The sequence below is a fragment of the Lontra canadensis genome, unplaced genomic scaffold, assembly GCF_010015895.1.
Source record: "Lontra canadensis isolate GAN:19392208 unplaced genomic scaffold, GSC_riverotter_1.0 scaffold81, whole genome shotgun sequence".
Classification (NCBI taxonomy): Eukaryota; Metazoa; Chordata; class Mammalia; order Carnivora; family Mustelidae; genus Lontra; species Lontra canadensis.
In genome coordinates, this window is record NW_022631075.1 from 9,297,782 (window position 1) to 9,318,395 (window position 20,614).

Consider the following 20,614-nt stretch of genomic DNA (forward strand, 5'->3'; position numbering starts at 1 on the left):
CAGCTGAGGGTGCTGGCTGGAGGGTGCTTGCTAGAGAGATGATGGCTGTCGGTATGCTGATGACAGTGGGGATGACTGTAGGGTCATAGTTGTGGGGTTGGTAGTGGTAGTAGTGATGACCTTGGTGATGCAAGGTGACCAGAAGCATCAGCCTAACGGGCAGACAGAGATGGCCCCACTCCTGGCTCTGGCTTCTGGTCCGCGGGATCAGTGGCTTGAGGAGGCCATGTCATGTCAAGTTGATTGGCCACCTCCAAGGAGATGGAGCAGGATGGGTGACGACTGATGTGAGATGGCAGGGTAGGGACTTTTCTCTGCTTGTTCAACCTAAGAGCCGTCTGTATCAGAATCTCTGGAGACCGAAGTTGGGACTTCCTTCCTCCCTAGGGGCCGGCAGGGGCCGCGATTGCTGTAAGAGCAGGTCACGTGGCAGAGCTTCCTGTATGCTGCCGCCGGGTGTCCATGGCCCGCACCCCCAAGCTGCCACCACAGCACTCAGAGTGGCGGCCAGAGGCTCGGTCCATGCCGTGCACCCTGAGCGGTGCTCACGAGGCTGAGCAAGAGGCCTCGGCATCTCGACACCTAGGATCTCAGGGACGGAGTGTCACCAAGGTAGAGGACCATGTTGCGCCGCAAACCCTCCAATGCCAGCGATAAGGAGCCCACTCAGAAGAGAAAGGTGAGGAGCATCTCCGGGAGCTTGCTTCTTCCTTCCCTCTGTTCTCTCAGCCCTCTGGGACTCCTAGAAGTGGGAAGCGCCAAAGGCCAGACGTTGTGTCTGTCAGCAAGGGTCATTCTTCCAAGGACAACGGTACAGGGGCCCAAAGGTTACTAGAGTAACACAAGTGCAGAAGAGACTTTCAAAATCTAGAGAATCAGGGTTACAGACCCTTAGAAGTCTAAAGTTACAGAATTCAACCCTACAATGAAGGGATAGAGATCTAAAAATAGAGATCTAAAATCAGGGGCCAGAAGTCTAGACTAGATTTCACAAAATGTACTTCTCGAGTTACATCCTTAGACTGTACTCAATTCTCTCTCCCCTATGCTGGTCTTGCCGCTGCTTCTGCCCAAGCCCGGCCTCTCAGGAGCCATCTCACTCAAAGGGCCCTGCTGGGCCACCCTGAGAGGCGCCATGATGCTCCTGGGGCCCCTGCCCTCTGGCCATAGCCAGACTCTGCCCACTTGTTTCGGCTGGGTTGCAGCTCCCCAGGCCCACAGGAGAGGATGCCAACCTGGAGAGGGGGCCCAAGGTGATTTCTAGACTCAGGAAAAGGCTCTCCAAACCTGCAGTGGGATACAGGGGTTCGACAGGTTCTTCCTAGGCGGGAAGAAGTTATTGTGAAGAATGAAAAATGAAGCTGGTGAGATGGGAGGTAGGGGCTGAGGAGGAAAAATTCAGTGGAGGGATTCTAAAGGCCAAGAGGAAAAGCAGCTGTTGTGGACAGTTGAAATATTCCTCTTCTTGGAGCAGAGGCCAGACCAGAAGGTTCCTTGAAGACTGCCAGATCTAGATTTTTCTTGTTGGATTTGAGGATTGCTAGACTTATTGGTTATAGGACTCTCCCAAGCAACCAGCAGGTATATTCCACACATCCTGTGGGATCCTAGGACCATCCCCAAGCAGGCCTGAACCAGGTCCAAGAGATCTAGGCCTAGCCCCAGACCCCACTCGGAAGGCCTCCAGGCCCCGATTGTGTCCAGCTGTTTTTCCCAGGAGCTCAGCCCAGGTGCCCAATGGGGGAGCCCCCTTGTCAGGGGAGCATCTCACAAGTGGAGGCCAAGCCAGATGAAGGACTGTGCTCCTGGGCACTGGGGTGTATATCCTGCCCCATCTCAGGTCCTGGGGTTGCTGCCACTTCCGGCTGTACTCTCCCCACCCCAGATGCTTCTCTAAGTTGCAGTGGAGGTAGGCAGAGGGGGTGGTAGAGATTCACAAGTCTTCACACAGGCTCCGTCACCCCCATCTGAGCCCTGCTTGGTGCTAGGCCCAGCAGATTTACCATTGGCTGCCGCTCCTGGGTGAGCAGGTCCCACTTCCCCTTGCTCTCTGGCTGACGGGGGTGGGAAGCAGAGACCGCTGTAGACAATGCTGGGCCCCAAACCACAGGGGAGCTGAGCTGGGGGAAACAGCCTGAGAAAGAGCTGACACTTTGACACTGGGACCCTGTGCCATCTCAGACAGAGGTGCCCAGGGACACACAGAAGCCGGAAGTCCCTGTCTTCTTCTCTGGCTTCCATTATCCGGGTTCTGTATTTGGTGGCTAAGCCTCTGGCTTCTCCCAGAAGAAGCAAGGCCCATGTGGCACTCTGAGGTATATATATCCCTCTAGGGAAAATCATCAAAGCAAACCCTGCCTCATCCCTGTCTGAGCCTGGGCCAGCCTCAAGAGCCACTCTCCAAGCCTCAATACCATGGAAATGGCCTTGGAGAAGCCAAGTTTCCAGAAGGTAGAGAAAGCATCTTCCCCGTGCTCAGAGACAGCAGCCCAGCTCCAGCACTGTGACCTTGGGCAAGTCCCTTCTTCTTAGTGACTGAGGTGACACAGTGGAGGGGAAAGCACAAAGGCAAGTGAGGCCTCTCTCTCCTGTCCCTGCTCCTCCTCTCAGGCCTGCCAGAAGGGAATGTGCTAGGCAGGGGGCCAGAAAGTGGAGTTGAATTCCTACAGGTCCTAGCTGTAGGACCTTGGACAGTTTGTTGACCTTCTTTGGGCCACGGTTCCTTCACCTTGGAAAAAGGAGGTGAGCTCTTGATCTGCACATCTCAGGAGGCTGTATAGAGGGCCTGGGACAATAAACGAGAGAGCGCTCTCTCATGGACACGCGTGTGCACACGACAGGGTGCATGCTGCCGGCGTGGCCGGGGCGCGGGGAGCGCACTGCAGAGAAGACCAAGCCCCCATCCCAGCCCTGAAGTGGAGGAAACAAGACTTAAAAGCACTCAGAGCCTACATGCACTCTGCCTGTATCTTAGCTCATTGGCTTTTCGTGAGAACCTTGTGAAGCAGGGGCAGATGTTGCCTCTGTCTCGATTTTATGCCCAAGTTTCAGAGAGGTAAAGTGACTTACCCAAGTTCACACAACTAGTAAGCTGCAGAGCAGGGATCTAAGCCAAAACTCGTCAGTCTCCAGAGTCTTAATCCCTTCTCCCTTTATTCTCTTATCCCCCTACTGATCCCAGAAGCACTAGAAGAATCTGAAGAGCATAAGAGACTCTACCCATGAGTAGGAAAGCACACCTCTACGTGACACCCCCACCAGCATACACGTTGCATTTCCAGTGATTCCTCGTTGACTTCAGGCTAATGCCCCAGTTCCTTGGCATAGCTTGCTGGGGCCTTCCATGGCCTTTTCTGCTCCACCTCCCACCACGTCAACTATGCTCAGAATGTTTCTAACTGTCATTCTTCTTTAAACCCTTCCCAGCTCCTCCTGGAGAAATCCTGGCTCCCTTGCATGGCCCAGCTTAAATATGCCTCCTCCTCCTTGAAGCCCTCCTGAACCCTTCCTCCTCCATCTGTCCTGGAAGCTCCCTCCAAACACCACCGACAGTTTCCATTACACTCAATGCATTTCTATACCGGGAGGTAACCTACTGGGCTCTGACCACAGCAACACACACAGCTTCCAGAGTCACGGACCAGGGTTCAAACACCTGTTCTTGCTGCTGTCCGCTGTGTAACTCTGCCTTGGACGCTTCATTTCTGAGTCTCCGTCTCCTTGGCAGGGCAGTAGGGATGTTAAGATGGGGCTGTGGTGAGCCTGCAGTGAGCCGGCACACACGAAGGGCTGGACAGGGTGCAGGGCACGTGGGAGGTGTTTAGCCCCTTTCTTACTGGATTCCCACACATGCACAGGCCAGAGCCTGGAGCCCAGAGGGTGCCGGGTATGTGACTGGTACGCTGAAGGGCTGACGGGCTAGTTGCCGAGACACCTGGCGAAAGCCAAGCTCGCTTAGGAAGCAAGGGTAGAAGATGCTAATGGGGAGCAGTGTGAAGTTCTGAGGGGGAGATCAGAGGAGTCTTCCTACAGAGGGCAGCACCTTTGAAACTGGATTTGGAAGACCTTTATCCGGATGTATAATATCTGTCCAAAGAAGTGTATAAATTACAAGTGTTGGACTCAATGAACTTCCATAAGGCGAACATTCCCTCATAGGTAGCACCCAGATGAAGAAACAAAGCACTTTCAGGGCAGCTGGCTGGTTCCGTCGGTAGAGAATGCAACTCCTGATCTTGGGGTGGAGAGTGCAAGCCCCACTTGGGCATAGAGCTTACTTAAAAAAACAAACAAACAAAAAGCGCTTCCAGCACTCCAGAAGCTTCTCTCATGCCCCTGCCAGTCACTACATGCTCCTTTTCCCTAAGGGTAACCACTATCCTGACTTCCAATGGCATAGCTTAGTTTTGCCGGGTTTTGAACTTTCTATACAAGGAACCACATAAAGTGCTCTGGTGGCTGGCCCCTTCTGCTCTACAGTGTATCCATATTGTTAGGGAGAGCTGTACCTAGCTCGTCGCTATGTACCATTCCCTTTGATGACTGCTACAATTCTACAGTTGGTGGGCATGTGGGCTGTTTCCAGTCCCACTGGATTTTGAAGGAAGGGAGAAACCGGCTGACGGAGAAGGATGGAGGGTTCCAGGTGGGGCACGCCCTGGGTGAGAGTGTGGAGGGGGTCAGAGGAAAGGCTAAGCACACGTGGACATTTGCTGAGGGCTTGCTGTGTTAGCAGTCGCACCTTCTACCCTCACAGCAACCAACCAGGCAGGCGCCCTTGTCTTCATTTTACTCACAAGGACACGGAAGCCCAGAGAAGTGGAAGAACTCCCCTTGCTTTACACAGCTGGTCAACGGCAGAACCAAGATGTGACGACCTGCCAGCTCAGAGCCAGTGAGGGTCGGAGAGGTTAAATAATTCATTAATAAAATAACATCTCAGAGTTGAACTCACCAACGTCTGATGCCAGAAAAGTAGCTCTTTCCAAGAGACCCACAATACTCCCCTCCGACATGGAAAAGGGGCCACCAGTGTAGGGTACTACCTCCTGCCTGGCACAGGACCCCCAGGAAGGTCTCGCCCCAGAGGGAAACCAGGTGGAAAAATCCAAGGGCACTCAAGAATTTTACCTATACTCGGGAGGGGGACCATTTCAGGGTCACCAGAGGCTTTCAGGATATGTGGGGTTGGCCCTGAAGTTGGAGGTAGGCTGAGCAAAAGGCCATTCTGACAGGACCTCACCCTTAGTCACCTGGAGCACATGTCTAGTCCTTTCCATGTCCCTGGGCTGAGGAGTGGCCAGCAGGGCCCAAGTCCCAGCGCCACCCCCATGGCACTTTTGGATTGTTTCCTCCTGCTTTGAGCTAAACCTGGGACAGAGGTGCCCTGACATAAGGTCTCCGGGGGCCAAAGGCCCCCCTCCCAGCCCCCAGACTGCAGATTAATGACAGGAAAAGGAAAGAACTGGGGCCCGGTGGTGAGTTTACTCTCCCCAACAAAGCCCACTTCCGTCGCCGGGCCTGCCCTCTGGCATGCTTTCCAGGCTCGCAGTCCCTGGGGCTTCTGGGGCGACTCTCAGCCTCCCGGTCTGCAGACCATGCTGAGGGCCAGTGAAGGGAAGGCCGCAACAGGTCCCATCGATTTATAAATAGCAGCCCAGCCTGCCCTGCTTGGGCCCAGGCCAGCCTGGTGCCCACCCTCTCTCTCTGTTCCCTCTTTTCCAGGCAATAAGAGGAGGAAGTTATCCAGGCAGCTGCATCCTAGCCATTCAAGAGGAGGAAATAAACAAAAGGTGGAGGAGAGAGGGGGAAAGAAAGGGGGAAAAAGAGGAAAGAATAGTGGGTGGGGGAAACCAAGGAAGGAGGAAGGAGGAGATGCATGGGAACCCGAGTGGTCACCTCATGGTCATGCCGTCCCCTGCCTATGCCCACTTGTGGCCGCCCCTTTCCCAACTCCCCAGTGTAGCACAGAAAAGCCTTTCTTTTTTTTTTTAAGATTTTATTTATTTATTTGACAGAGATCACAAGTAGGCAGAGGGGCAGGCAGAGAGAAAGAGAGGGGGAAACAGGCCCCTCGCCAAGCAGGGAGCCCGTTGCGGGGCTCGATCCCAGGACCCTGGGATCACGACCTGAGCTGAAGGCAGAGGCTTTAACCCACTGAGCCACCCAGGCGCCCCCAGAGGAGGCTTTCTGATGGAGGCCATGGGTGCCGCATCCAGGCAGCCCTCGTGGCGGTAGCGTCTGATGGCCTGCCCGCTGACCTAGTTTCTGGTGCACTAGCTTGCTGCAACCTCTAGGAAGGCGTGACCCCTGACCCTGATGGCTGACGTGCCTTGGTCAAGACCTTCTAGGAGAACCAAACTCCCCAGGAGTCCCCACTGGAGTCCCCAGGAGCTGGGGCCAATTGTGTGTGTGTTGGGGGGCAGGTGTTATTGTCAGTGGACCCCCCCTTTCATAAGAAAGAGGATGTGAAACTTTCAGCTTTGTGTGGGTTTGGGGCTTCAGTTCCTCAAGCCCTTATCTCTGGTGTCTGCAGTCTGTCCCGCTCTATCTTCTTGGCCATCTGTGAACCCTGGTTCCTGTGTATATCTCTGGTCTTGACTATTGATCTTGATTCAGGGCTCGGCCTTACTTCTTGTGTGTAAAGCCCGACTCCTTACCTGCCGGGCGCTGACTTCTGGCTGCTATCTTGCCTTGAGCATACATATATAGTTGAGAAAGCTCATTTCCTGAAAATAGTCTCATCAGTGCAAATAATCGGCCTGGTTTAAAAGTCATCAGCAGTCATCGTCGCGTTAGTACCTAAGTTTAAAGGCCGAGATGAAGGAAGGAAAAACAGCAGTGTTCTTTTCCTAAATGAGCTCCAATCATTCATGTCCGAAATCTGTTGGCACCTTCCCTTAAGAAGCCTCTACCGAGGGTTTCCAGAAAGCAGAATGCCAGGTCTTACTGACTCTGGGGGGATTGCCTTGCTCTTCTGGGGACACAGATTCACTGGGCTGGGAGGCCTCAGTGTGTTTGCCACCATTGCCATGACAGGGACACCAGACTTGCCTCAGGGCCAGAGCAAAGAGGCGGCTGCGGGGTTGGGGAAGGTTTGCTCTGTGACGTAAAGGTGACGCTGTCGACATGCTGAGGTGCGTCTCTAGCAGGAGAAACGCTTTTGCTCAGACTCATCTGGTCTTTGCCTCCAGAATTCTGGGGACCAAAGTGCGGGTGCTGGCGGACGTGTGGGCTTTGCGTGAGGCCTGGCTGACGTTGGAGGCTCCCGAGGTCCAGAGCTTGCTCTGGGGGCCCGCAGTAGGGGCTACTCTCAGCTAAAGAAGAGCAGGAAGCCAGGGTGCTCTGAGTACACCTTAACGCTTCAGCTCCTTAGCCCTGGCTCGGCAGGGCGCCGCAGGGCACCCCTGGCGCTGCCTAGCCCCGGGGGCTGCTCAGGAGGGCTCCCGCTCCTGGCTCCGCCAGCCCTTCTCCAGCCACTGAGGGCCACACCTCTGCTTTTTCCAGCTCTCCCTTCAGCGCTCCAGCAGCTTCAAGGATTTTGCCAAATCCAAACCGGGCTCTCCCGTGGTGAGCGAGAAGGAATTTAATCTGGATGAGAATGTAAGTTGCAGAGCCTCCCAGGGGGATCTGGCTGCGGCCCTGGGTGGGAGAAGAGGAGATCTGGGCATTGCTGAGGAAAGCCTGCTTACATACAGAAGGCCAGCCCTCCCACCCGCCAAAACTCTGGGCCCCGGGAAATCACCCACATCGTTTTCAATTACAAATTACAGTTGACCCTTGAACAACACAGGTTTGAACAGCATGGGTCCACTTACACGCAGATTTTTTTTCAATAAATACAGTACAGGACTGTAAATGTATTTTCTCCTCCTTATCATTTTCTTAATAATGTTTTCTTTTCTCTAGCTTACTTTGTAGTAAGAATATAGAATATAATACAAATACATACAAAATATGTATTAATCCACTGTTATCAGTAAGCCTTCTGGTCAACAGTAGGCTTTTAATAATCAGGTTTTGGGAGAGTCAAATGTTATACATGGATTTTCATCTGCACGGGGTGGGGATAGTTGGCACCCCTAACCTGCACATATTCAAGGGTCAACTCTAATTGTCAAATTAATCCCAAATTAATAGGGCTGAATACGGGACTGGGGCTAAGAGGGAAGGAGATGAAGGCCTCTCATTCCCACACCCTCCCCCATCCTCTGCCAGGACCTGAAGGCCTCCTTCTACCCCTAAATCCTGGACCTCCTCCTTTGTTGTCACAGATTCCAGAAGATGAGTCAGGTGTCCCTACCACAGAAGATGCTGGGAAGAGCGGCAAAAAGCTGGGGAAAAAGTGGAGGGCCGTGATTTCCCGAACCATGAACAGGAAGATGGGCAAGATGATGGTGAAGGCGCTGTCAGAAGAGATGGTGAGGCCTGCGGTCTAGGGGAGGGGCGGCGGGGAGCAGGGAGGACACTCAGTGCTCTGGCCCGGTGTGAGCATGGCCTTGACAGCCGCAGCTCGGGTACTGGGCCCGAGGGCCTGAATCAATGAGAATGAAGTTCATGTGGGAGGAGAGCTCACTCCGCCATGGACCTGGCAACAAGACATGGTCCTAAGGGAGCAGGGGTGGGGTCTCAGGAGGGATGAAAGTCTGGGTAACAGAAGCCTCCGAGGAAGGCAGGCCTGAGTGGTGCTTGAAAGGGAGCTGCAATTGCTGGAAGCAAATTCGTCCACCTCAAAGTTTCGCTTGGAACTAGCCTCTGGGATTGGGAAGACTGGATTGGAAGAGGGGCCCCTACGAGAGAAAATAGAGAAGGCTGGCTTGGGCCCAGGGAGAGAGGGTGGTAGAGAGAGCTGTGGGGCAGGCGTGCAAGTAGCTGACGTCACACAGTGAGTTGGCTGTGCTCATGGCTCTTACGGAAGGTTGCCCAGGCGGTGGTGTGACTGAGTCAGCTTGTACTGGCTCCTACCAGCTGAGGACAGTAATTGGTCAAATTTTCAGGAACTTTGTGAGCCAGGTGTGAAACTCAACCATTACTGAAAATACATTCTATAAACTTAGAATTAAATAAATTCTATTGACAATAAAGAGACTATGGGCAATCTTCAAAACCCATAATGTCCCGATTCTTATGCCACCTTTCAGTGTTCTCTGTGCCCTTGAGGTTATTTGCATCTGTAGTCTCTGTGTGGGGCCGTGAGCCCCCGCGGTGCGCTGCTCTGCCAGCGACTCACTCCACGGTGGCGAGTATTTACAACACAGGAATTGGCAGCTGCTAGGATTCAGGGCTCAATTCCTAGAGAGCAGGTTGTGAAAGGGTCGCCACCGCCCTGAAGTGCGTGGTGAGGCGGAGGAGCTCTGGAGTCCGGCCAGCTTGGTTTGGGGTTCCTGTGTGGCCTTGGGAATGTTCCTCCATGACTTCTCCTCTATAAACTTGGGATGAGCATAGCGCTTACCTTCAAGTGTCGCTGTGAGGGTGCAGTGAACTGACAGGCGTGCCTGGCACGGAGGAACACAGCAGAAGGTAGTTCGTCACCAGCGCCCCTGCGAGCTGGACTCTGCCCTAGCAGCAGCTCTGAGTGCAGGCTCTGGCACGGTAGCCCTTTGTGTGTGGACATCAGTGCTTTACGCTGACAGAGCACATTCAAGTAGCACCCTGTTCGAGCCCCACTGCGTGAGATCAGCGGGCTGAGGACAGTCATTCCCACTTCACAGAAGCAGGGACTTGGGCTCAGATTGTGGGGCAGCCTAGGAGTGGCAGAGCTAGGGCTCGAGCCAGGCCCCAGTCCTCCAGAGAGTCCAGGCCCACTTCCTCTGCTCTCGGCGCTGCCCCATGGGCATCCCAGCTAAGGCTGCTCAGGGCTCCCTACCTCCCATCCCCTGCAGGGAGACACTCTGGAGGAGGGTTCAAACTCCCCGACATCTCCAGACTGCAGCCTGGACAGCCCTAGCCCTGAGAAGATGGCACTGGCCTTTTCTGAGCAGGAAGAGCGTGAACTCCCAGCACTTAGCCGCCAGGCATCCACAGGTGAGTAGGGGACAGAAGGGGACATCTGCTGAGTCTGGAGAAAAGTACTGGGTAAAGGCGAGGCAGGGGGCTGTCTAGGAGGGAGCTAAGAGAAAGGAACCTTTACAGTTTGCCTTCTGGGAACTTTCCCAGCCCTTTTTTTTTTAAGATTTTTTATTATTTATTCACTTGACAGACAGAGATCACAAGTAGGCAGAGAGGGAGGCAGAGAGAGAGGAGGAAGCAGGCGCCCTGCCGAGCAGAGAGCCCGATGCGGGGCTCCATCCCAGGACCCTGGGATCATGACCTGAGCCAAAGGCAGAGGCTTTAACCCACTGAGCCACCCAGGCGCCCCTCCCAGCCCTCTTCACGATACATTTTCACAATAACTTCATGGTGCTGGCACTATTATCCCCACTGTATTGATGTGAAAACGGAGGCTCAGAAAGGTTTTCACTTGCCCAATATGACCCAGTCTTAAACTCAGGTCTACCCTGGAGGAGCTGCCACTTGCTGTCACCAGGCCGTGGAGGGGCCCAAGGGAGACGATGAGCCCCATTGTGCTCTCGGACTAGGTCCTCTTCCAAGGGGAGTTAGAGGCTACAGCCGCCTGGGCCTCTGACATCCCAGGCTGGGGGTGGGGGCAGAGAGTCTCCAGCTGGGAAGTCTCAGCCTCTTAGACTACAGCCCTTGGTTTGCTGGGCTCAGGGTGCCACCTGGCATCTTATAATGTTCTTCATCCAGCCCTTCCCAGAGAGAAAGAGCCCTTCTGAGTTTCCATGTGATGTTGTAACTAGATGCTGAGTCTTATTATGTACAGAAAGTAAAATACTAGTTTAGGGTGTGGTTTCCCAGGTGGAAGGCATCTTCCAGAATCACAGGACTGGGTGTCAGGAGACCCAGAGTTGAATGGACCCAGTGCTACCAATTATAAAGTGAGAGGTCTTCAGCGCTCAGTTGGCCTGTCTTGTTTCAGTGTTCCTTATCTGTTCATTGGGCCCAGCGGGTCTCTAGAGGCCCTCCCAATTTGCTTATTCATTAGTCGGTGAGATAGTTTTCCTTCTGTGGTTAACTGTTTTCATATCTGAGGCCCCAAAGTTGAGGTTGTGCTCCTGCAGGGTGGCCTTGGGATTTCTAGCCACAAACCCTGGCAGGAACCTGCTGGGCACCGCCCCAGCTGTCTTGGGACAAAGGTGACCCTCCTCCCTGCCCCGTCTCCTGCAGGAAGTGAGCTCTGCAGCCCCAGCCCAGGCTCTGGCAGCTTCGGAGAGGAAGCACCCGCCCCCCAGTACACAGGGCCCTTCTGTGGCAGGGCACGAGTCCACACCGACTTCACTCCCAGCCCCTACGACCATGACTCGCTGAAACTGCAGGTAAGGCTGGCATCCAGGCCTCTCCTGAGCCTGGCAGGCTGTGCCCATAAAGGAGGCTGTATTGAGCCCGGATAGGGCAGTGTCCACGGAGCCCAAGGGAATACCCTTCTCCTCACCCCTGCTCCACTCTGCTCTCCTGTCCTCCCACAGAAAGGAGATGTGATCCAGATCATTGAAAAGCCACCTGTGGGCACATGGCTGGGCCTGCTCAATGGCAGGCTGGGGTCTTTCAAGTTCATCTATGTGGATGTGCTGCCTGAGGAGGCTGTGGGGCCCGCCCGCCCCAGTCGCCGACAAAGCAAGGGCAAGAGGCCCAAGCCCAAGACTCTGCATGAGCTGCTGGAGCGCATAGGCCTGGAGGTTTGAGCTGGGATCTGCGGTGGGGTCTGGGACCCGGAGAGGGTTGGAGGCTAGTGCACGGTCAGCTGTGTGGGAGGGGAGGGGTCCCAAGCGAGGTGGCTCCTAAGTGGCCGCACTGGTGGTCCACCTCTGCCTGCAGGAGCACACGTCCACCCTGCTGCTCAATGGCTACCAGACGCTGGAGGACTTCAAAGAGCTGCGGGAAACACACCTCAACGAGCTGAACATCATGGACCCGCAGCACCGGGCCAAGCTGCTCACGGCCGCCGAGCTGCTGCTGGACTACGACAGTGAGCGGGTCTAGGAGCCGGGTGGTGGGGGCGGGGGTGCCTGCCTCGGCCTGCCCCCTGACCATACTCAGCCCGGGCACTCCTCTGCGGGGGTCAGGCCCTTTCCACGTTTGAATTCCAGTCTCGGGCAAAGTCTGCCGACAGAGGGGCCTTAGAGATGATCAGGTCCAGCTCCCTTTGGGGTTAAAGGGGAGACTTAAGGCCAGCGAAGGAAAGGCATGTACTCAAGACCTCCACACTGGGCAATAGCAGAGCCAGGAAACAAGCGCAGCTTTCCAGCTCCTAGCTGGGTGCTAAAGTAGTTTGAGCTCCTGGGCAGGGTCACTGGCTTGGAAACCACCCCTACCTGGTTCTAAGCTGGAAAGGGTGAGAGGGGCAGGGTTGGTGGGGGGGTGCCCAGAGGGAGAGACGGCCTACAGTGGACTTCCCAGAGTCCCCACCCCCCTACACAGGGGCTTCCTGGGGCTTCTGAACCCCTCCCAGCTAAGGCCCAAGCCCCCCCCCCCGCCCATATTCCATCTCTTTCTTTGCCCCGGCAGCCGGCAGCGAGGAGGCGGAAGAGGGCGCCGAAAGCAGCCAGGAGCCAGTGGCCAACACAGTGTCTGAACCCAAGGTGGACATTCCTCGAGACTCTGGCTGCTTCGAGGGCTCGGAGAGCGGACGTGATGAGGCAGAGTTGGCAGGCGCTGAGGAGCAGCTGCACGGCCTCTCCCTGGCCGGGGCGCCTTGAGGCAGAGGTGGCAGCACAGGCCGAGGCTGGGCCCCAGCAGCAAATATTGCAGGGAGGGACCCGGCCTCCCACGGTGGCCCAGATCCTGAAGGACTGGTGCTGAGCCTGGCCCTGCTCCCCTAGGAGAGCCCAGGGCCGCAGGAGCTAGCCAGAGCCCCCGTAGGCTGGTCTGGAGAGGATGAGGAGGCACCCAAGGGCACATCCCACCTGCCCAGCCTGCTCCCTCCACCACCTACTGACAGCACAGAACTTCTGGGCACTGCTTGCTCCCAGCCACAGCAAGTGGGACATGGAGGAGCTGCCCTACCCACATCCCTCACCACCGAGGCCCCCAAACCCTGCTCACTCCCACACCACTTTCCCCTGTCACATTGCTCCTGGAAAGGGGGCCAAGTCAGTGTTTCAAGTCAGTTTCAAAACCCTAGGGAAGCTGGCCCTTTAAAAAGACCCGAACTGATCACGGGTGGATAGATTTCCCCCAAAGGGTGGATAGATTTCCCCAAACAAGGCTTCAAGAAAGCCGCATGTTCCTTTCCCACATTCCTTCCCCTTAACTTTTTTTTTTTGGAGGTTTGGCCACTAACTGGTGGGGATTAGAATGGATTTTGCTGGGGGCCTTGCCAGCTCTGACATTCTGAGACATTAAATGTCTGTTCTCTTGTTACCTGTGGCCCAGGACACCAGTGGGGTTTACTGAGGGAGCTGAAGGGGCCTTGGGCTTCCAAATGAAATGGCTCCTCCCACTCATTCATTCCATGCCTCCCCACATAACTCAAGACAAGCTGCAGCTTCCCCCAGCTTAAAACAATGCCCAGACCTCGTGCAACATGCACTCTCCCCTTCCACTCCTGGCCCCATCCAATGACACTTCCCTGAAGCCTGATGGCCGATGGTCAGATCTGGCCTCCAAGGACAGAACTGCCCTTTGGAAGTCACATGCAAGTCTGGACTCAGACTTGGCTGCCTGTGTGGGTTCTTACAAGCAAAGAAAGCACAAAGCTTGACCCTGGGGAGTCTGCTACCCCAGCTTTGTTTTGCAAAAGGTTTTAATGTACCCTGAGCTCCAGAAGGGGAGGAAGTACATCTGTTGGTGGGGCCTCCCTTGACCTCAGTACCAAGTCTGCCATGAATTCGCAGAGTAACCCTTCCCCCGGGCCCAGCTGGCCTGGGGACAGTGCCCACTACATCTAGGACTGCCTGCTTAGTGAACACACTTCTGGACTTACTACGAGGAACTTTGGTAAAAGCTAGCTTGGGGGAAGGGTTTGGGTGTAAATATGAGGGGATGCGGGGATGAGTTGGCAGCAATAAACATAGGTAGAACTAATTACAGTCTCCAGTTATCTTTCCTGTGGGGAGAGGGTTGGGGGAGGGTCAGCCCAGTATCCTTTAGAGCTGTACTTGGCACAATGACCTCCATTGTCCTTTCAGGGCCATCTGTCCCTTTCCTGAAGATGCCCACTGCCATTTATCCCGCTGACTAAAGCCCCAGTTTGAAGCGCTAACGGTCTCTGCTCTTCCCACTAACGAGCTGTCCCCTGAGTACAGGCACCCAGGGCCATAGGCCTTGCTGGGATTGGAGAGTGGCCTCTTCCTAGAATGATTAACAGGAGCCTTGAGGGCTTCCCCAGAGAGGAAGGGCCAGCACTAGGGGCTGTCCATGGTCCAAAAGGGAGAGATTTGGATTCGGCTGGGCCTTCCCTCTGAGGCCACCACCTCTTGGGTGCCACCTTGTGCCCACTGAAGCTACACCATTTCCCAGGAGGTGGGACAAAGACAACGACCCCTGGCTTCCTTTGTTTCTGCCAGCGCTAACTGCATCAGGGAGGGCAAACTGGACTGAGAGCTGGCCCCAGAGCAAAGACAAGGCCACTCTGCTTCCAGGCTTTGTTCTCAGCTGCACCCACCCCACTTTCCTTAGTGGCCGTGGGCAGCAGGAGACGGCAAGCATTACCCTCCCCAAAGAAACAAGGAGAAGCCCAGCCTCAAAGCTCCAACAGTGCTGACTACTGTCACTTAGCGGGCACCCACACTGGTGCCTGAAATCAAGCACTTTGCCTTGATTCCCTCAGATAATAATCACAGTACCCCGCTGAGGTACATACCGTCATCTTCTCATTTTACAGAGGACGAAACTGTAGCTCAGACAGGATGAAGAAGTTGAGCAGGGAGTCCCACGAGCTTTCAGAGGTCCTTGGCCCTCCGGAGGGCAAGCTGACCCTCTGTAACGGGGTTACGGACCCAGCCATGCCCCCGGCCCCCAAGGATCTGATCCTCAGAAAGAGCCACACAAGTGCACACAGATATATGGACAAACATACAACAGCTTTGTCTGTAAAAGTAAGAAATTGGAAACAACACAAATGGGGAATCAGTTTGATATAGTTCGTTCACACAATACTATGTAGCCATTAATGCAGAAAAATATTTAGTGACACCGGGAAAACCTTCATGATTTTTTATTGTTTAATTAAAAATGTTTAAATTATACAAATAATGTACAAACATTCTTGTTGTAAAAGAAGTCTGTGCTTTATCATGGGGGAAAAGGGGAATACTAAAACATTATTTTTAGGGTGATTCCATTTTTATTTAATAAAAGGAAAACGTAAAAAGAATAAAAACTGGAAAGATCCACACCAAACAGTTACCGCTGAGACAAGTGAGATGGGACTGGGGGAGTAAGAGAGAGAAGTGCTCGCTTTCTATATTCTTCTTTTATTTGAATCTCAAAAGTATCTATTATTCTATATCTACTTAAAAAGGAACAACATTTTAACTTTTGAAAAAAATAGAACCAAATAAATAGGCCTAAACCTCTGGCCTCCAATTTGGGGCAGCAGCAAAGTCATTATCCTGCTGTCTTTTGGCCCAGGCTTCTGGGAAGGTGGGGAGTGGGGATTGAATAATGCCCAAAATACTTAAAATTCACACACCAGCAAGGGGACCTTATCAGAGGAGATTCCTAACCCTTTCAAACTCCCTGGGTAATATCTATCTATTAGGTGTAAGCTGGGGAAAGGAAAATATCAGCAAAATCAGACTGAGAAAATGATGTGAACTCCCCTCCCAGCCTAGGGAGGAAAGTGGGAGCATCTCAGAACTATCAGGCCCCAGATGGGTCTACAGGTTGGATACAGGCTAGAAGTAGACAGTTGTGCAAAGACTCCAGTGACCACAGGACTTTGGGAAGGGCAGGTAAGGAGGGGCAATGGGGAAATGTAGTCTACAGGCCAGGGCCTGAGGGAGGAGAAAGGCAGTGCCAGCTGAGGCTACAGCCTTTGGCCTGAAGCTCCTCCTCCAGACACCTCTTCCGGAACCTCTTCTCTAGCCCATGGGCATCTAGAAGATGCCAAGAGGTCCCCTAAGTCCAGCAAACCAAGGGCTGCAGTCCAAGAGGTTGAGTCATCCCAGCTGCAGACCCTCTACCCCCACCCCCAGCCTAGTATGTCAGATGCCCAGGCAGCTGTAGCCTCTAACTCCCCTTGGAAGGGTGGAAGTGGACTAGTCCAAAAGCACAATGGGGCTCTTCCTCTGACCTTGGGCCCATCCAGGGCCTGGGGACAGCAGATGGAAGATCCTCTAGGACAGGCAAAGCCTAGCAGTTAAGAGTCAGGGCCCACCTGAGTTCAAGTCTTGCCTTTGTCCCTTAGCTGAGTGATCCTGGACAAGTCACTTAACCTCCTTGGGCCTCACTTTCCAAATCAGTAAGGTGAGAAAAATAGTACTAGCCCCATGAAGTTGTTATGAAGACTGAATGAACTAGTGTATGTAAAATACTCAGCAGAGTGTCCTGTAAAAAATCAATGCCTAATGAATAATAATGTGTCTGATCCCCTAAATCCACATCACCTTGCTCCCTCTATTTCACTTCCTTCAAGGCCCATCTCACCTTGAACCCCTAGTAGTAGAGCAAAGGCTTTTGAGTTAAACTAAAGTGTCTTCGAATCCTGGCTCTACCACTTGCTAATTACATGACTTGGGGTAATCATATACATACACATTTCTTTTCTGTAAAATAAGAATAATAATCTATATTGCAGTATATAAATATATAAAGCCAACATACTGCACACCCTAAATGTATACAATGTTATATGTTAATAATATATCAATAAAAACTAATTAAAAATTAAAATTAGATTTAAAAAATAATGATCTAATAATACCTTCCTTTTTGGGTTGTTAGAGATACAAATGAGATCAGCATATAAAGTTCTGGCCCAAGGTAACAATAAATGGTGGCCTTCTGACTTTCTTGGAACCTCTAGGGTACTGAGCTCAAGAATGGCCACAAAGGCCACGTCCAAATGCGCTTGTCTGCAGACTGACTGCTACACTCTAGAGGCAAACTGCTATCCAAGCTCCCAGATGGTGTTGGGATTCAGGGAGAGGGTGTCAGTTCTGGTGCCCAGAGAGGCTGGTGTTGGAGAGAAAGCCCATATGAGGAGTGGGGGGAAGCCCTGGATCTGTCCCGCTCACAATAGGATGATCAGCCTTGAACACGAGACTTATTTCAGGCAATTTCCTTGGACATCCATGGGCTACCAGAATGAAGAGGATACAGGCCAGTTTCAAGAAGAAAGAGTTAGAGCCCAGCCAGCTCCTCCCCAGTTCAAGGTTAGGAGCAACTTCCTCCTCCCTGGCCCATCAGGGAAGCAGCTGGGGGAAAATCACACCCCACCTGAATGAACTTGCTCTCCCTGTTTCTCACAAGCTTCCCTTAGACTTCCCCAGATAGGTTCTGATCAGCTCCCCTAAAACCCCACAACGAAGGCTGTCAACTCCACAAATTCTCTCTCCTACTTGCCAAACCCTACAGCAGTGTGGCTCATCACTGGCCCAGCCCCCTAGCCATGGCTTCCAACTCTTTCACTCATAGAGACCCCCATACCCAGACCTTTCGCATGACTGGAGGCCATGGCAGGGCCAGTAGAGACCAAGAGCATGAAAACAAAAGCTAAACAGAGTTTTAAAAGGAAAAAAGGGCACTGATCACTGTAGTCTCAGTGAGGTCCAACACCTTCCCCCCCACCTAAGTCAGGAAATTCAGGATGAGGTATGAGGTTTCCCAGCTGGGGAAAAGAAGTGGCTCTCCCACCTCTCCTTCACAATAGAGGCCTCCCTAGCTTCTCACACAACGCTGGCCACATTCTATATTATTCAGCCAACAACACAATCAAGTGGGAAGGAACTGCCTCCCTTCTAGACTCAGCCAAGACTCCTCCTCCAGGAAGGCCCTAAATAAATGGAATTCTATAGCACTTGATATGTAGGCTTCATCTTTTCCTATAACTTCACAGTTACCAATAGAGCATTTGTATACCATTGCCTCTGGGACCTGCCAGGGATAGCGTCAGAAGGAGCCCGGGGCAATGACCCTCACAAAGGACAGCCAAGTCGACTGTGGGAACCAGGCAAGGCAACTTCCTGACTTTCTGTGCTAAAGAAACCCCACCATCGGTTCAACCTAAGTGCAGGGATCTGGAGAAATATTTAAGAGATTTAAGTTTAAAACAAAACCCAACAACCACCCCATATCAGACTGACTATATATAGTCAGCTCTCTCTATGCCTAAAATGGAGAGATCATTGGTAAAGTTAATCCAAAATGGAAAAAAAAAATCATTGTTTGTTCTTAACTCACAAGAGAATGGGGTCAGTAATGCAATTTCTCCTTAAGTTAACCCTAGCACGCAGTTTTCAACAAGTACTTATTGAATGTCAAATAAATGAACAGGCTCTCCAGTAGACACTTGGAGTTATTTAGACCTCTCTGTCTGCACCTGTGTTATGCCAGAGAACTCTTTGCACTGGGAGTCCAGACATCTGGGTTCTGGTCTCAGCTCTACTAGTGATTGTCTATGTGATCTCAGTTAAGTCACAGTACTTAATTTGGTGAGAGAGCAAGAGTAAATGAGAACACGTTCCTTTTAGCAACATCATTTAACAGAGCCCTGGTTTTATGACAATCACCCTGCCTCTAATTTGGCACGAAACTACAACCCTTTAGTCACACTGGAACGACCAGATAGCTCAAGATGGGCAGTGGCTGGCAGAAAAGGCAAGGAGAAGGGGGCCTGAAGGAAGTGCAGGGGCATATGGAATGTCAGGGAGGTAATTCTACACCATGTTTCCAACATTGTAAAACCATTTCTAAATCAAGGCCCCCTCATTTCCTGGCCTGTGGTAGAGTGTGAGCTCCAAGCTCTCATTTACTAATCGAGTAGAAGAAAACCTCCCCAACACCAGAAGAAAAAGAAAGGGTTTGGACAGCCAACTCACAGAATACAAATGGCAAGAAACATAAGGCAGAGAGGAGGTGCAGAAAATGTTTGACTTCATTATTAACAAAAGAAATAGAAACGAAGTGACGCTGAGACACCAGTTTACAACTATCAAATTACCAAATGTTTAAATGAGATGTGTTAAAGCAGGCTCTCCAATACACTGCTGGCAGGACTAACAGTGACAGGCTTTCTGTAAATTGGCCATGTTCATCAAGAGGCTTTAAGAGTACTCCATTTGACTCTAGTGATTCCACTTCTGGGAATCTATCCTAAGGAAATAATCACAGACATCATTCACAACATGATTTATAATAATGAAAAGTGAAACTCCTACATGGCTGACAATAGGGGGATGTGTATACGCTATGGAATCATTAAGTATTTTCAAATGATTTCTAATGATATGGAAAATGTTAAGTAAAAAAAAGCAGGGGGCGCCTGGGTGGCTCAGTGGGTTAAGCCTCTGCCTTCGGCTCAGGTCATGATCTCAGGGTCCTGGGATCAAGCCCTGCATCGGGCTCTCTGCTCAGCGGGGAGCCTGCTTCCCTTCCTCTCTCTCTCTGCCTGCCTCTCTGCCTACTTGTGATCTCTGTCAAGTGAATAAATAAAACCTTAAAAAAAAAGCAGGATTACAAAGTCTATAGTTGAATTCCAATTATGTTTAAAAATATACACGCACACTGGAACACCTGGCTGGCTCAGTCAGTAGAGCATGAGACTTGATATCAGGTTTTGAGTTCAAGTCCCATGTTGGGGTAGAGTTTACTTAACTTAAATATACAGAGAAAAGACTAGAAAGAAATACACTAAAACATTAACAGTTATATCTTGGTGATGGGTTTATAAGTAATTTTTATTTATTTATTTTATTTATTTATTTGACAGAGATCACAAGTAGGCAGAGAGGTAGGCAGAGAGAGAGAGAGGAGGAAGCAGACTCCCCGCTGAGCAGAAAGCCCAATGTGGGGCTCCATCCCAGGACCCTGGGATCATGACCCAAGCCGAAGGCAGAGGCTTTAACCCACCGAGCCACCCAGGTGCCCTCTATAAGTAATTTTTAAAATCATCTTACTTTCTTATACTTTCCCAATTTTCAACAATGAGCATGTGTTGTTTTTAAATTTAAAAAGCACATTAAGGGTGTGAGGGGAGGGGGATGTTTGTTTGGTTTTTGAGTTTTCCAAATATTTAGAGGTAGAAAGGAACCTTTGATATATTATAGTGGTTCTCAACCCTATCAGCCCCAATCCTCCATGGTAGATACAATATTTTGTGATGCACCCTTTGCCACCCTGAAACGACTTTCATAGGTAATATAACCTGCTTATACACATAATTTCCAGAATAGTAATGTAATACACTAATTATAATATAAAGGAGAAAAAAAGGAAGTTTGTTTAAGATAATATATATTTCAATATGCAAATGCCTGGGCAAGACTATACTCAAAGATATAATAAAGCAGTCAGAGGCTTCCACTTACACACGTAGATCCACTATGAATGCAATTGCTACAAAGAAAGACAAATACAGTGGCAACTTAAAAATCCCTGAATGGCACTGTGTTGG

The 20,614-nt window shown here is 51.8% G+C and overlaps 1 protein-coding gene across 2 annotated transcripts; it reads left to right on the forward strand.

Moving 5' to 3' along the window:
• The first annotated feature begins 428 nt into the window (after positions 1-428).
• SASH3 (SAM and SH3 domain containing 3) lies at positions 429-14,082 on the forward strand. 2 transcript variants are annotated; one of them, XM_032882362.1, is made up of 11 exons: positions 429-679; positions 4,560-4,645; positions 4,757-4,900; positions 5,725-5,792; positions 7,507-7,602; positions 8,274-8,420; positions 9,882-10,023; positions 11,227-11,375; positions 11,526-11,735; positions 11,875-12,025; positions 12,565-14,082. In XM_032882362.1, the coding sequence occupies exons 1-11, from the start codon at positions 645-647 to the stop codon at positions 12,753-12,755; spliced, it is 1,419 nt and encodes a 472-aa protein (XP_032738253.1). In that variant the 5' UTR covers positions 429-644; the 3' UTR covers positions 12,756-14,082. The 2 variants fall into 2 exon arrangements, with proteins under 2 accessions (XP_032738253.1, XP_032738254.1); XM_032882363.1 differs by lacking the exons at positions 4,560-4,645; positions 4,757-4,900; positions 5,725-5,792 and having other exon boundaries at positions 438-679.
• The last annotated feature ends 6,532 nt before the right edge of the window (positions 14,083-20,614 follow it).

What these genes read in the sequence shown, in the direction of transcription:
- SASH3 (XM_032882362.1), top strand. Translation starts at nt 645, where the DNA reads ATGCCAGCGATAAGGAGCCCACTCAGAAGAGAAAG. An exon ending in CCAGCTCAGAGCCAGTGAGG is followed by an intron (nt 4,901 to 5,724) that starts GTCGGAGAGGTT and finishes CCTCTTTTCCAG; the next exon opens with GCAATAAGAGGAGGAAGTTA. An exon ending in TAGCCGCCAGGCATCCACAG is followed by an intron (nt 10,024 to 11,226) that starts GTGAGTAGGGGA and finishes CGTCTCCTGCAG; the next exon opens with GAAGTGAGCTCTGCAGCCCC.